Raw genomic sequence first — 16359 nt, forward strand, 5'->3', positions numbered from 1 at the left:
AAGAAAGTATACCTTAATTTTTTTTTAAATCATTGGAATAGGCACGACTTAGTTGTCTAGTATCCTTGTAAATTAATAGTTTCTTCTACAACCAGACAATATTTTCAAATTCAAACATTTTTTCTCCTTGGACAGCTTGGAAAAAAAGGGATTTTTCTCATTGTGTGTTGTATTTTACAAGTGAAAGATAAAGTCAGAACATTCGACAGATGAACAAATCAGTTTCATCCATTTATACACATATTTCCTTTGGCATGTATTGCTGTCAAAATTGATTTTTTGAGTTAATCAAATTTCTGAATATAAAAGTTAAAATAAGATTCTCATTAGTTATCAATTAGTGCAAAATCGGATTCTAAGTTCTTAAAAAAAAAAATAATAATAATAATAATAAATAAAAAATAAAAAACCATGTTTTAAAGTCCGTTCAATTTCACATTGGAAGCATCAATTTTTGTTTCAAAAATAGGAAAATATAGAATGAGATATTATGCTCCTCTATTATTAGGGATTAAATATTTTAATAAAATTTGATGAAATGTGGTTGAAAAATTGTAGGCCCACAAAATGTGGGGTTAAAATTAACTATTAATTTTGATTTAAATTAAAATCTGAATTTTAAATTTCACAGAACATGAGCATCTGTTGGAAAGTAGACGGTTTGCGTAGTAAGTGCCTGTCAATGAAGAAATTTCAATTCTTAGAAAGAAAATATCTGGACCTTACATTGGCAACCCGCAATTGTAACTTGTGCATTATTGAAATCAGTTCCAATAAGATTTCGATAAGTGTTACCTTTTGGCCCGTTTTGGGTAAAAAAATTGATTTTTGTAATCGTGTGTGTGTGTGTGTGTGTTTTTTTTATAATTATGTGATTAAAAAATACGCCAAATTTTTTTTTTTGAATTAACATACAATTGGAAGAATATGTAATTAAAAAAGGTTTTTCTATGGGTACATCAAGGGGTACGGGCGAGTGTCCATTACGCCACAGGCCCCCCTCCAACAGGAAGCTGTCGAGTGTCCATAAAATCACAAATCGCTAAGTAGTATACCACATCGGGTGATTACCGCAGTAAGCGACCATAAATAACATTACTCCTCCAACAAAGACAATAGCCTATGAGTTGACATGCCAAGTTTCTGTTGAGTTTGGTGATAGAATAGTCTAGATTAAATGTATTACCCTGGCTGTTTCCAGCGATCTGCATAAATGAAATTCGATTGTTTTATATATAAAGAAAAAAGAAAAGTAAGCATATGACATCAAACAATAATAAGTACTCCTGGGAGAAAATTATGAAAATATCAACTATATGAAAATGCATTTTGAAGCATCATAACATCTACCATATTTTTGCTTCAGCCCTTTTTAATTGTAATTACAGCTCCATTCAATTTTACCAATTTTCGTGGAAACGAAGTAACACTTTTACGACCGATTTGCCATCAACATTGCACGGATTTTGGCTCTAAGATCATCAGAGACCTCAGTCGTCCCTTCCAGGGGTTGAGATGGGGCCCTCCGGAACAAATTCGATACATCAAGTGATGTTTCTCTACAGACATGGCTGCTAGCAATTCCTCTAGAATCATCTGAAGCTTTGGAGCTGATCTCACCTTCCTCCAACTCATCATCTCTTTCTATGTAAGATGCCATTTTATGTTCATCCGAGGAGTCATCGTCCTTGGTGTGGTCTCGAGATTCTATTTCTTTAGAAGAATGCTTTTCTTTGTGCCTACGATTGCATCTGCTACGATGTGAATGGTGCCTTCTCCCGGAGTGTCTGTGGTGCCTTTTTTCTTCATCATCTTCTTCGATTGAATATCGCTTGGATCTCTTCCTCGAGTGTTCACGAGAAGAATGGCGAGATCGATGCTTCTTCCTAGACCGTTTACGATCCTTGTCATCCCTCTCTCTGTCTTCATAATCTTCTTCATCTTCTGGTGAACTACGAGACCTCTGCTTCCTCTTTGAGTGCTTATGATCCCTGTCCTCTTCACTTTTTTCTCCATCTTCCAGAGAAGAAGAATGAGAATGGTGTTTTTTCCTCGAGTGCTTCATCTCTGTTTCTCTATATAGATCATCCTTCTCGTGTCTACCAGGGTTTGACCTGTACTTCCGTCTCAGGTATCGTTCATTATGCTCCTCTTTATCTCCATTTTCATCACCATTCTCATCCTCATCCACGTGTTCCCAAGATCTTGATCTATAATTCCTTCTCGATACTCTCTCATTATGCTCCTCACCAAAATTATGCCTCTCAAGCTTTTCATCAATAGCCAGCTTATCAACATCTACAGGAGCTGAGCTGCCTTCTCGTTGTTTACCGGTAAGATTAACCTCACAAGCAGATTTCGAGAGTCCAGATTCTTGCGGTTCTAACGACGAGCCACGCGATGTTCCAGTTTTAAAGGGCACAGCTCCACTTTTCAACATGGCGACAAACATTTTAGCCCTTTTGAGCCTCTCAGTTTTCAGCTTTTGCTCTTTGGTCAGGTGTGCCTCAGAAGAATCAGCCTCACCAGCAGCTTCAAGAGCAGCTGTTCTAGCAACTGTCCTGGTAGCAGGAACAGAAACATTATGACCTCCATTCCTATCAGACTTTTCAGTTGTCACATGAGGTTGAGAAAAAGGACGACTGCCTAAACTAGAAGCCTGATTATCTTCACTGTTGTGGCAATGATTAGCATTCAGAGTTGTGCCTGAAATTATTCCCAAATTGGGATTCTTGATGCCTCTCGTGGCAGCCTGAAGAATAGCAGCTGCAGCAGCAGCATCTACAGTGACTCCAAATTCTTGCTGTGTTCCTCTGCATTCAGTCTCCTGTGTGTCCTTCTTTGATTTGCCTATCGTCATCTTAAATTTCTCTTTCCTGTCAAATTCAAATGGAATGTCATAACCTAAGGATGAAGAATCACCATCCTCAAGTACAGAAGCTTTCTTTTCCATCCCTCGTCCCACTGGGTCATCTTTTCCAAAATGGAATCCCTCGCCGTTTACTTTTGACTGAAAGGGAATTAAAGTACATTATCAAAGTGGAAAAGCAGGAAATACTGCAAAATCAACTTGATGTGTAAACCAAAAATTAACAAAACTTTCTCCACGTTAATTGCTGGCAGTTGTACATGTGAGGCAATTTGAAGCCAATAGACATGATGGGCAAGGGTAAACTACATACAATTGGTGTTTTCTCAGAATGAAGCGACATTAAATTCTGTAAAAACTTTTAAGGCGAATGATCAACAAGTTCAATAAGCACCAGCCATTCTAACAAGACTATATGTAATAACACTACTAAATCCAAAGACAAAATTATACCTATTCTGCTATAAAAAGTAAGGAGAAATTTATTTCAGGTAAACTATGAAATACAGGTCCTTATGGAACAAAGAACACTTGAAAGTGATTGATATGATTGGCAATGTTATTATTAACATTCAGCATACTTGTAATCAACTAGAAGGGTTACGCAGATTATGAGATGCAAAAGAAAACATGACAGCAGCCTAAGCACGAAAGCAAGTTATTTTTGCTTGCACCAAACCCAAATACGCTTCCAATACAATGACAACCCAGAATCATGATATTCATATCAAGGGATCCTTTTAATGTGTCACTTGCCTCCAACATACACACAGCAGTTTAAGAAAAATACAAAAAAGATCAGGCACTTTTGATATAGCCTTTGTTTGAGGCCAATTTTGTTGAAAAAATAGATATTGTAAGCTATTTTTTTGTAGAATGTGTGGTTAAAAAGTGGAAAAATTTTGGATTTACGTATAAAATTATTTTATGGGGAGAATGAGTGGCTGAAAATAAATTTGGAGAAAAATAAATTTTGAAATAATGGAGCTCAAACAGGGGCATATTGTATTCAAGGAATTCATGTAAGTTCATGTGCAGCAGAACATTATAGAAGAGATGCACACCTCTTGAGCTTTTTGGAGGACTTTTAAATAGTAAGGATGGTACAGATTTGATGGTAGAAGGAAAAGAAATCTCTCTTTATTGCAATCTTGCTCCAGAATTGTTGCCTCAAACTGCTTTCCATATTTCATAATTAATTCTACAATCTTGTCAATTAATCGCTTTAAATCAGATGGAGGCTCCAGAACTACAGGTTCAACCTTAGAGGTCACTCCTAAAGCAGAACCACCCTTTGACTTCTCCGCATCAATAGAAGAAGAATGAGAATCAACTTTCTTCTTAGTGCCACCTGCCTTTCCAGGCTTAGAAGCACCAATTGAAGAATTCTTCTTCACTGCAAGAACCTTTGATTTATTAGAAAGTGGGTTCTTGGAGACTGCCTCGTCTTTACCAGCTGAATCTAAACATGATTCGGTCTTCAACGAACCATGAGAAATGGTTTTATCAACAGCATTGGTAGTCTCACCAGAAACCTCTTTTCCAGTTTCTGCATTATCATCACCGTCTTCCTCTCCAGACCCATATACAGATCCAAGCAATGACAACGCTACACCTCCAAGGCGGTCGATATCATTGTGATCACTGCCAGCTTTTTTCATCTCATTTTGAGAGTTTCCATCAATGTCAAAATGCAAAAGTTCTGGGTGGTCGACAAGATATCTGAAGTAGGCATGAAGATCATGGTCCGGCATCAAGAACCCAAAGGTCGGATTATCTCCCTGTTTCACCCGCAGAACAATCTCCGACTGACCGCCATGCCTGCTGACAAACATGGCGGTCCTTGCAATTATCTGATGTAGCTTCTCTGTTGGAGGCTGGAAAAAAGAGGCACAAAGCAAGAAAGAAAGAGAACTCCATAAAAAATGAGAATCTCAGAACTTCTCAACACTATGTCAAAGTTAAAATTTGCAAAACATTAATTAAGACATTAAACTGATTGGAATGATAGTCTTAAAATAATCATACCACAAGAACCGGAGCACTACATATCATAAACACAACATTTGCCCTCTCAAGTAGTAAATTGATAGTCCTCAAAGAAAATTTCTATATCCTAATCCCACCTGCACGACCTTATGTCATGACATCAAAACGAAACAAGGTGCCTGTGTATGGCTACCTTGGATCACAATTCCCTCCCTGCTCCGAGCATCTGAAAACTTAGACACAGTGAGCCATAGATGACATATGCACCTTCGACGATTATTAGTTGGCCAGCTTGGGGAAATCAAGTTAGCAGGCAAGGAAAAAATCAAGGACATTTGGAAATACACAAAAATCCTTAGGCTGAAAAGCTCAAACTTACCAAGCTTTGAGAAAGGCTTCCAGGAACAGGGAAGGAAGGGGAAAATCTAGACAACGCCAAACCAGCATCATCATTCATTTGGTCAGCAGAATCATCAGTGTTTCCATAAGAGAAGGCAACAGCACGGTAACCACCAGAAACTGTTGGCTTTTCATCTTCATCAAACTCTGGACAAAGAAAATTTGAATAATATCAACAACGCATTAAACACTAAAACAGAACTACAATGCTTAGAATTATTGAAACCCACCATGAAGGAAGAAAGTTTCAAGAAAACAGAAATAGAGATCTTACTTGTACATGGAAGAAGCAAAATAGTTTACTCCCCTCCTGCAAACTCAAAAGCATATTGCAAAAAAGTATGATACCAGCAAAAACTAGAAAAGTTTTCCACTCCTTCCTTTTACTACCCTGTTTTTTAAGAAGGCTTGAAAATAAATTTATTTCACCAAAATATTACACCACCTCCAGAAACACAATCTCCATGCAAATTTCCATTTTCATTACTGCATCCTTAACTCCTAATACGGGTTTTTGCTTAATACTGAAGAGAAGTTCAATCTTCTTGTTGAAAATTGAATAAATGGATTCAGATTGTGGTGCCATATTCTCTACCACAGCTTGTGATAGAAATACATTAATAATAATTGAAGGCAACCCGCATCTTCTTCAATATATAGAACTGCAGAGTATCTACTAATTTAGCTGGCATCCGGAAGAACTGTGTTTCCCCGTGTCATTCAGTATCTCTTTCATAAGCTTGAGAAAAACTTTGTCAATTGCCATTGTCTTTTGGTGCTTTATTTAGAAATTTTCAGTGACACAATTCACCAGAAAAAGCTCTCGGAAATCCCCTCCCAAGCTCCCCTAAATAGTTATCCCTTCAAGAAAATAAACAGCATCTCTGATGCCTTAAAAACAATAAACAAAGATTGCAAAAAAAATAAATAGCTCAAGAAAATGGAAAAGAAAGGAAATTACACTATACCTGGTTGATCAGGAGTAGAAGGGAGATCAAGATATCGCTCATGATCGAGTTGAGGTTCAAGGGCGGGGTCTTCAGAGAAAATAGATTGAGGGTTGCGACTGCGGCGACGGGGCGGAGGAGGGGCGGCGAGTAGGTGACGAACGTCATACCGGTCGATTTGGAGGGAGTGCCAATCGACGAGGGCGTCGCCGGAATTCACGAAAGACGCCGTGACGTCGTCGTCAAAAAGCAGCGCATGACGTCCCACCACCTCTAGATCCATTACGCTTCCTGATCTGGTCGCAAATTAAGCGAGTCTTATTTTGTGCAAGCGAGAAAAATGTAAGAACCCTAGAGAGAGCAGAGAAGAGAAACGGAAATGTTATCTTTATTTGATGTGCAACTTCGGGCGACTTGGAATGTCCATCCGATCTCCATTCTCCTCACTCTACTTTAGCCGCATTATTTCCATTACCTTACATTTTATTTTATTTTTTTTTTTTTATTTTCAACCACACAATCTCTCATAAAATAATATTATATGCAAATCGAAAAAATTTTCTTATTTTTCAATCACTCATTTTTCAGAAAAAAATTATTACACCCATTTTCATTACCACTAAATGGGAGCCAATAATCATGTCATTTTAGACCGGATCCAAGTGTAATTTATCGGAGTTTTATGTTTCGTTTTGCAAAAGAACTTGGCTTAAATCGTAGGACTCACACACATTATCCTCCCACTTCGTATATATTTCATAATTTATAAGTACTTAAAAATACTAATGATTAAGCACATACTTATACTCCGAATGCATAGCTTTTGTATTGTTACATGTTAACCATAAAATGACGGCTTTTATATTGGTATGATAATGTAACGGATACATTTTATTTGTCAAGAGAGGAATATTGTTGCTCATGTATGAAATATAATCGGGCCATGCTATTATACATTTTGGGTTATCCGATCCCACCTCCTCCTCTCACATGGAAGTTGGGCCCCCCACGTTGTGGCCCCCACGTGGGACTCGACTCCATGTGAGAGGAGGATTGAGGTCGGATAAACCAAATTGTAAGTCAATAAATACAAATAGTTTAATTTAATATCATCATAGATAGACCAATTTAATTCTTTTTTTTTTTTTTTGTGACATTTTGAATTAATTTATTAACATTGGCTCTAAAATAATAATAGTAGTTTGTGTTTAAGTTTTGGGCTTTTCGCCTCAATTTGACTGCCAATTCATAAATAGTTTATAAATTCAATCAAAATCATTCATTAATTCAACCACACATTCATAATTTTTAAATATTTATTATTCACACATTTTGTAAAATCTACTATTATTTTTATTAATGATCTACAACTTTGTCAAATGAAGAGCATCATCAAAAAAAATTTAAAATATGAGCTGCTATCTAATTTAAAAGGTTAAAATTATGTTCTAAGAAACTTGTTGAATAAACGTTTTAATTGTTAGTCTAAAAAGTGAGTTTGGCTCTCCAAACACACTCTATCTATAATCTATTAAAATATCATATTAAGGGAAAATCATTTTTTGGACGATTTTAACCCTTCTAAAATTCAATTATTCAATCGGATTGTGCTAGTTGTACATAATTTTTCATCCATAAAAGTATCAATACACTCACATAGGTAGGACCCGCTCAAATATTTTATTCAAGTGGATCCCACCTCATATGGGAGTATGGACACCTTTATGGATGAAAAATTAAGTACAGCTAGATTTATTTATTTCAATAATACATTACTTTTCATTTTTCGATCTATTAAAATATCACATTAAAAGAAAATCATTTATTGGACAATTTTAACTCTTCTAAAATTCAATTATTTTAATAATATCTTATTTTTCAATTCTCGATATGTAATAAATACTATAATATTATTATCATTTATGAACTTTGTGTTATTAATTTTTAATTAATTAAATTTATGTTAATCTAAATTCAATGAATTTTCACTTGATAAATCTTGAATGACATTAATCTCTATTTATTATAAATAAATTTATTCATATTCATGCATCTCAATATTTTAATGAATGTTTAAATTTATGTATTAGCAATTAATTTTTATGGATCAAATGTAATATAAAAACATTGTTCATTTATATTATTTCATCATTATAGAAAGTTTGAATAATAAAAATTGAGTTTTAAGAGTACAATTTTCTTTTTTTATGCTAAATCTTATTTTCTTTAATTCGTTCGAAACTCATCAAATCCTCCAATAAATTAGTATCAACTATTACTTTTACATTACTGAAAAATTATTTTAAAATAACGTACAATGCATGTTCAATTTTGACTAGTATAATTAAATGCATTCAAAGTATATTAATTTTCAAAGGAGAAAAATTATATAATAATTTAGAGGAAAGCTAATAAAAATAAAAGATAAAACAATAAATATTTTTTGAAAGTAGTAAAACTAAGTGTTAAATAAAAAAAAATCTATTAGGGTGCTAACAAAATTTTATTCTAAATTTATAGTATTCTCTAAATTGTAAGCATGCGTTTGATTGCCAATATTTTTTATTATAAATATTATTTTTTTTTACCTAAATTTCTACTTTTGTGCTGTTTGATTGAATTTTTTCCATGAAAAATATTTTCCTATTTTTAATCACATGACCATATTTTCCTCAAAAACTATGAAAACATTTTCTTTAAACAAGTAGATTTTATTTTTTAGGTAATTCACTCTCCCCCTCTATTTACCCATCAATTAAAAATGGACAATTATAATATTTTCTAAATTAAAAATCAAATTAATCAAACACATTTAATTGACAATTTCCATGCAAATAATTTGTAGGCAACCTAGACTGTATTTTTCTTCCATGTAAATTTCATGTTTTCAATCAGACAAACTCTAAATGTATTGAATTTTCATTATACAAATTCGGGTTAGAACTCACACTACCAGACAAAATAATACACAAATTGTACATTTGTTTCCTGTCTATCAATACACATTGTACGTAAGTACCAACAAAAAGAAGAACCGATTCTACACGTGTTACTCCATATGTAATAACTCCAAGGTAAGTCTTAAATACTTGTCATCTGCACTCAAGCATGACTTTGCAATTTCGAGTAATTTCGAGCTAACTGCCAACATTTCATCAGACATCTGTAATATGCAAAACAAAACAATAAACAAATGTCAAAAATATGTTAAGGTACCCCTGAATTTTTTTAGTATAAACATGAAAAACTTGCAAGTTCCACTTTAAATAGATCAAACTAAGGCTCCGTTTGATAGACATCACTTTCCATGGAAAATGGAAATTAATTTCCATCTTGGTCAATTGCAAGTGTTTGATTGCAAAGAATTTCTAGTGAAAAGAAAGGAAAGATATGGTATCTTAAAGATGTTTATTTGGGTATCTGGACTTTCTAATTTTAAATAAAATCATATGAGATTGATCCCTAGCACTAAGAAACTTGTGTTCTTGCACCATTGGTTCAGCATATTACCAAATACTGCCTAATGGTCTTGTAGGGAAGCAAAATTGAGGTGTAGGTTGTTGTTACACTCACTTTAAAGGATGATGCTATAGAGTTGCAAGCTTCCAGCGCAAGCTTTCCTCGTACAACCTAAGAGCCAGCATTCAAATTTGGCAATACATGTATTAGTCGATAAGGGCAATTGATAGTAATTCGAATCATGCCCATTTATGTAGTAAATATAATTTACAAACAGAAATAAAAACAAAACAGAATTGGAGTTTTAAAAAGGGAAGAGGAAAATAAGAAAGAAACCCAACTTACCATAGAACCCTCTTCCAAGACGATATTCACAATTTTCTGAAGAATAACAGCAGAAAATGACAGAAGTTCTCGAGGATATGCCGGTACGCCAAAGAACAATTTGTCATTACCCATTACCTGAACAGTTCAAAAATCAATATTATGGTGTACAAATAAGGAATGCAACCAGAAGGGCACATACGTAGATAGGGGTGTGTGTGTGTGTGTGTGTGTACAGTGAAAAAGAGATGAGTATCAGTACATTGGCATCAAGAAGCAAAAATATGTCACTAGATGAAATCGGAATTGGAATATTGGAAATTTTATTCCACGACACTTAAAACACAATCCCATACCTCCTACTTATACTATACAATACAAAATGGAAAAGGAAACTATAATCACCTAAGTAAGGAAATAAATCAACCTACCAATTAACCAAAAAATCACAATCTAAAATTAATTACAATTTCCATATTTCCATATTACACGACTTTCTATACTCCCCCTCAAGTTGAACAGTAGATGTTGATCATGTTCAACTTGCTGTGGAGATCGTTGAGGCCTTGTTGTGACAATCCTTTGGTGAAGATATCCGCGGTTTGCTCAGTTGTAGGGGCATATGTCATACAGATAATCTCATCTTCTACTTTTTCTTTGATAAAATGCCTATCCACTTCTATATGCTTGGTTCTGTCATGTTTTACTAGATTAAGGGAAATACTGATGACTACTTTGTTGTCGCAATAAAGTTTGATTGGGAGTTCGACATTTACTTTCAATTCTTCCAAGAGTTTCTTTATCCACAGTCCTTCACAAATTCCTTGAGCCACAGCTCTGAATTCAGCTTCGGCATTGCTTCTAGACACTACATTCTGTTTCTTGCTTCTCCAAGTCACCAAGTTTCCCCATACAATTGTACAGTAGCCAGAAGTAGACCTTCTATCTTCAATTAATCCAGCCCAGTCTGCATCAGTGAATACTTCTATTCCCATCCTTTTATTTTTTCCGAAAAATAATCCTTTCCCAGAAGTGCCTTTCAGATATCTGAGAATATTGTATACTGCTTCCAGATGAGCTTCTTTGGGAAAGTGCATGTGTTGACTAACCACACTGACTGCAAATGCAATATCAGGTCTAGTGTGTGAGAGATAGATTAACTTACCAACCAATTTTTGATATCTATCTATTTCCACTGGGCTCCATGTCCTTTATCTTTCCAGATTCAATTGGAATGTCACTTGGTTTAGATCCTAACATGCCAATTTCTCTCAGCAGGTCAAGTATGTATTTCCGTTAAGATACACTGATACCCTTCTTTGATCTTGCAATCTACATACCCAAAAAATACATCATTTGTCCAAGATCTTTTATTTCAAATTCTGCGGCTAAACACTTCTTTAATCTTTCCATCTCAACAATGTTGTCTCCAGTTAGGATTATATCATCAACATATATAATCAATATTGTCTTTGTACCATCTCTAGACTGATGAAAAAACATGGTGTGATCGGATTGCCCCTGCTGATATCCCTGACTCTTCAGCACTTTTGCAAATCTATCGAACCATGCCCTTGATGATTGTTCGGGGTCATACAGAGACTTCCTGAGTTTACACACTTGATTTTCCTTACTACTTCTCTTGAATCCTGGTGGTATTGTCATGTAAACCTCTTTTTCTAACTCTCCATTTAAGAATGCATTCTTGAAGTCAAGTTGTTGAAGAGGCCAGTCTAGATTCACTACTAGGGATAAAAGAACCCGAACTGTATTTAGCTTCGACACCGGGGCGAATCTTTCTGTGTAATCAATGCCATAGGTTTGTATACTCTTTGGCGACTAGACGAGCTTTATACCGCTCTACTGTCCCATCTGCCTTGTACTTTACATTAAACACCCATTTGCAACCTACTGATTTCTTTTCTTTTGGTAGATTCACTACTTCCCAAGTCTCATTTTTCTTCAAGGCCTCATTTCTTTCATTACTGCCTCTCTCCATTTGGGTGACTTCAAAACTTCATGAATATTTCTTGGAACTTCTGTTTTATCAAGATTGGCTGTAAAGGCTCGAAATTCAGTAGATAGAGCATTATAAGATATGAACTTTGAAATAGAATGAAGAATACATGACCGAGGTTGTTTCCTGAGAGTAATAGGTAAATCATTTTCCGAAGATATGAGTTCGGTAGAGGAGTTCTTATCAGGTCCTATCGTCGATTTTGACTCTTTTGGTGCTTCAAGTGTGAGAGTTTCTTTATACTTTGATTTAGGCTTCCGTGAGTAAACTGGTATCTCCTTATCATTTTGTGTTCTGACATCTCCCCCTGAATTCAAGTTTCCTTCTGTATATGGCACATTAGAAGGTAAGGTGACTTTTGGGTCAGTTGTGGAGAGGTTAAATTTTAAGAATTCACGATCCAACCGATCTTCACTCAAGTTCTCTCCCTGAAGAGATGGTTTTTGGTAATATGGTTTTTTTTTTTTCAAAGAAGGTGACATCAAGGCTAACATAGACCTGTTTTGAGGATGGGTCATAGCATTTATAGCCCTTTTGAGTGGGTGAGTACCCAATGAAAACACACTTTATTGCTCGTGGTTCAAGTTTATTTCGATGATGAGAATGCACAAAGGCAGTGCTTTCAAAAACTTTTAGTGGGAGGTTTGAATTGAGGCGAGAATTAGGAAAGTACTGTTGAAATTTATGTAAAGGTGAGGCAAATGAAAGGGTACGACTAGGCATCCGATTGATAAGGTATGTAGATGTTAAAATTGCATTTCCCCAAAATATTTTTGGCATATTTGTAGTAAACAATAAGGCTCGAGCAACCTCGAGTAGGTGTCTGTTTTTTCGTTCAGCAATTCCATTTTGTTGAGGGGTGTTGACACATGAACTTTGGTGAATTATCCCATGTATTTTTAGGCAGTCTTGCAAGGTGGTATTGAAATATTTTATGCCATTGTCAGTGCGCAAAATTTGAAGTTGTGCTTGAAATTGAGTTCAATCATAAAGCGGAAGTTTATAAATACCAAGCATACGTCAGATTTTTCTTTTGGAAGATATACCCAGCATACCCGAGTATGGTCATCACGAACCATATTGTTGGGTTCGATTAGGTATGCAGGATGGTCCCCATAAATCACTGTAAATTAAAGCAAATGGTGTAGATGGTTTATATGTGGAATTTGGAAAGGAAGTTCAATGATGTTTTGCGAATTCACAACTCTCGCATTGAATATCAATTGATGTTTTATTCAAAAATTGTAAAGGAAGTACATGTTTCAAGTAGGGAAAGCTAGGGTGACCCATTCTATAGTGCCATAACAAAATTTCGCTATCCTTAGAGACAAATGCAGGATTACAATTTCTAATTTGACCTAGCTTACTCACATTAGCTTCCTCGAAGTAGTATAGACTCTCATACTCTTTAGCACTGTCAATCGTCTTCCCCGATGAAAGGTCCTGAAATACACAGTAAGAAGGAAAGAAATTATAGGAGCAATTTGAACTTTTGGTTAGTTGACTAACAGATAACAGATTATAAGACAAATTTGGGATGTGGAGGACGGATTGTAATGTGATAGACTCTGAGATTCGAATACTTCCTTTTCCTGCAACGGAGGAGAGTGAGCCATCTACAATTTTCACTTTAATATTTCCAGCACAAGTTGTGTATGAAGAAAATAAGTGGTATGAGTCTGTCATGGGGTCAGATGCACTGGAGTCAATGATCCAAAAAGTTTTATATTGTGAGGTATTTAACGCTCTCAGAAAGTTACCTTTATAGGCGAGAGAACTAGAGAGACCTTTAGGAGAGGGCTGACCAGATGTTTGAAGACTTGAAAATATCTGATAGAGTTGTTCCATTTGTTCGGAATTGAATGCTCCGCTTGAAGTAGGAATTTTTGTTTCAGCTTAGTATCCTCGGCTCCTATTATTTTGCCTTGGCTTCCAGTCGGTAGGTTTTCCATGAATTTCCCAACGTGTCTTCTTTGTGCCCCGACTTGCCACAATGCTCACACCATGGTCGTCCTCGTTGTTTTTGAGTTGACCCATTTTGCAGCCCCTTTTGAGAATAGGCCCACTATTTTTTTTAAAAATTCGTTCCAAGCCCAGTATTAGTTGGCCCATTTATCTTCACACTTGGAGGCCCACTCCCTTTTACATTTAGGGCCGACATCTCAAGAGATCCGTTCCCATCTTTCAGCATCACCGATCGGCGAGCTTCCTCCCGGCGAACCTCGGCGAACACTTCTCGAGTCGGTGGTAACGGTCGCCGGCCTAAAATTCTTCCTTTGACGTCGTCCAGCTCTCGATTTAGGCCTGCAAGGAACTCGTACACCCTCTCATTCTCCACCTTCTTCCTGTACAGTGTGCAGTCATCCACACACTTCCATTCCTCCTCAACGCTAAGATCTAATTCTTGCCAGAGGTTCACCATTACCATATAATACTCGATCACATCTCTCGAGCCTTGACATCGGAGTAAGTCTCCTTCACTGCATCCCAGACGTCTTTTGCTGTTGGGGGAAAGAGGTGTGTTTTTCCAATGGTCGGTTTCATTGAATTTACCAACCAGGCCGTTACCATGGAGTTTTCTGATTTCCACTTCTGCAGCATGAGGATACCCCAATTTTCCTTTACCGTTGGGCCCACTCTCGATAGTTCCTTCCATTCAATTTTTCCACCATGAGTTGGAAGGTGGAGTTCTCTACTCCAGTTGAACCGATTGGGGGGTTGACTTCTGTTTCAAATTCTGAAGTGGCAGAGGTCGTCGACTCCGCCATTGTGTTGCTAGGTTAGAGAAACCTAAGCTCAGATACCATGAAATCGGAATTGGAATACTGGAAATTTTATTCCACGACACTTAAAACACAATCCCATACCTCCTACTTATACTATACAATACAAATTGGAAAAGGAAACTATAATCACCTAAGTAAGGAAATAAATCAACCTACCAATTAACCAAAAAATCACAATCTAAAATTAATTACAATTTCCATATATCCATATTACACGACTTTCTACACTAGATCATGTCATTCTAGCGCAGACTTGCAAAATAACAGGAACATTGTCTCCTCGTTGAGAAGATCAACACCTCAAACTCACTCCTCAAATCAAGGGGCAACGTCACAACTTCGTTAGAACTTGTTTGGTACAGATTAAAAGCTAATTAAAATCAATTTTTTTTACCGTTATTTCACTATTACAGCCTTTATTTTTGAATTCTTCTCTCACATGTAAGACTCACTTTATCTCTAACGGTCAAAAAATCTATTATCAAAATTCCTACTAAACAAGCATTTAGCATTGTTCACTTCAAAAACAAACTTTACTGAATTCAACTAGAACGTGACTTTTGCTTTTATTAAATTTCTTCTATAAGTAAACTATTACGTCCATAATGTAAAAGCTTTGGTTACCATGAGTAAGGAAAAAAAAAAATATTATCGAAATTTGTCATCTATTTGTGGAATCTTAAATGCAGTATGAAGCATTATAAAGCTTTATAGATAAAAAAAACATAAGGTTGTTCGCACTTAGCTTCTACAAACTTTTCTTTTTTCACGTCTGCTTTGGGTTCTTCAGGTTTTTCTGTTTTCAATATTTGTACATATTTTTGTACACATACAAAAAATAGTCTTAGGCGAGATTCACCCAGTCCCAGCTCCAATTATAAGGGCCGATACCAGGTCAAGACAGAAATGTGAATCCCTTGATCTCAAGCCCTTCTATTACTAACCACTCAAACTATTTCAAATTCTCTCTCATCCAAACTCTGATTTTACCAAAATAATTTGAAAGGTATTCTACCAAATATTGCGCAGCAAGAATCATTTAACATAGCAGGTACTGAGGAAATGAAGTTTAAAAATTGGGTCCAGGAGTACCAAGCTTTGGTAAAATAACAGAAGTACCTCACTGCTGGATGCATGGTATGGAAGTGGATTTTGGGTTAGTCCAGCAGACAATGAAATGATTGCACATGACACCTTGATTTTCAATCTTGGCAACATCCTGTAAAGTGAAATGAATTATCAATAGGAACAAAGCAAATAACACAAGTTTAAGAAAGATGTGATATGGAATTCACCATGATTGAGTGTCCAGGATAGACAGCACAAGCTTCGGGATGCAAGCAACTCCTTGTTCAAGGCTACCTTCAATTATAAATTGGTGACGTAGTTGAGAAAGATTAAAAGATAACTAAGCTACTTCCAGTTGATTTCTGCAAAGAAAGCTATAGCTTCTAATTATATAGAAGCAATAAACAGGTATGCAAGGAATTTGCAATAGTTAGGTGCCAACCGTATATTTCCCCAAGTAAGAAAATGAACCCCCCCACCCCATAAAAAAAAAAAAAAAAA

At 35.8% G+C, this 16359-nt stretch overlaps 2 protein-coding genes across 10 annotated transcripts in view; both read right to left on the bottom strand.

The window, feature by feature from the left end:
- Window positions 1-1240: 1240 nt before the first annotated feature.
- Window positions 1241-6659, bottom strand: LOC111387123 (protein suppressor of white apricot-like). 7 transcript variants are annotated; one of them, XM_023011642.1, is made up of 4 exons: window positions 6226-6659; window positions 5238-5404; window positions 3934-4746; window positions 1241-3010 (listed from the first exon to the last, which is right to left on the bottom strand). In XM_023011642.1, exons 1-4 carry the CDS (start codon window positions 6485-6487, stop codon window positions 1433-1435), a joined length of 2820 nt encoding a protein of 939 aa, XP_022867410.1. In that variant the 5' UTR covers window positions 6488-6659; the 3' UTR covers window positions 1241-1432. The 7 variants fall into 7 exon arrangements, with proteins under 7 accessions (XP_022867410.1, XP_022867411.1, XP_022867412.1 ...); XM_023011643.1 differs by having other exon boundaries at window positions 5238-6118; XM_023011644.1 differs by having other exon boundaries at window positions 5532-6659.
- A 2380-nt stretch (window positions 6660-9039) lies between these two features.
- The window catches only part of LOC111387148 (UPF0505 protein), a 35891-nt gene continuing 28571 nt past the window's right edge, over window positions 9040-16359 (bottom strand). For 2 of the 3 annotated variants that reach the window (XM_023011680.1, XM_023011679.1), the window contains exons 19-23: window positions 16086-16152; window positions 15910-16009; window positions 10009-10125; window positions 9778-9834; window positions 9040-9367 (exon numbers count right to left, since the gene is read on the bottom strand). In XM_023011680.1, coding sequence (XP_022867448.1) covers window positions 9254-9367; window positions 9778-9834; window positions 10009-10125; window positions 15910-16009; window positions 16086-16152 — 455 coding nt within the window. In that variant the 3' untranslated portion in view covers window positions 9040-9253. Of the gene's footprint in view, window positions 9368-9777; window positions 9835-10008; window positions 10126-15909; window positions 16010-16085; window positions 16221-16359 lie in introns of those variants that run through there. The other variant, XM_023011682.1, reaches the window with a different exon arrangement.

Source organism: Olea europaea, unplaced genomic scaffold (assembly GCF_002742605.1).
Source record: "Olea europaea var. sylvestris unplaced genomic scaffold, O_europaea_v1 scaffold392, whole genome shotgun sequence".
NCBI lineage: Eukaryota > Viridiplantae > Streptophyta > Magnoliopsida > Lamiales > Oleaceae > Olea > Olea europaea.

Coding starts and splice junctions, on each gene's coding strand:
- LOC111387123 (XM_023011642.1), bottom strand. CDS start 6,487: ATGGATCTAGAGGTGGTGGGACGTCATGCGCTGCTTTTTGACGACGAC. Junction 5,405..6,225: donor TTCTACTCCTGATCAACCAG/GTATAGTGTAAT, acceptor TTCTTTGTCCAG/AGTTTGATGAAGATGAAAAG. Junction 4,747..5,237: donor GAAGCCTTTCTCAAAGCTTG/GTAAGTTTGAGC, acceptor TCTTTTTTCCAG/CCTCCAACAGAGAAGCTACA.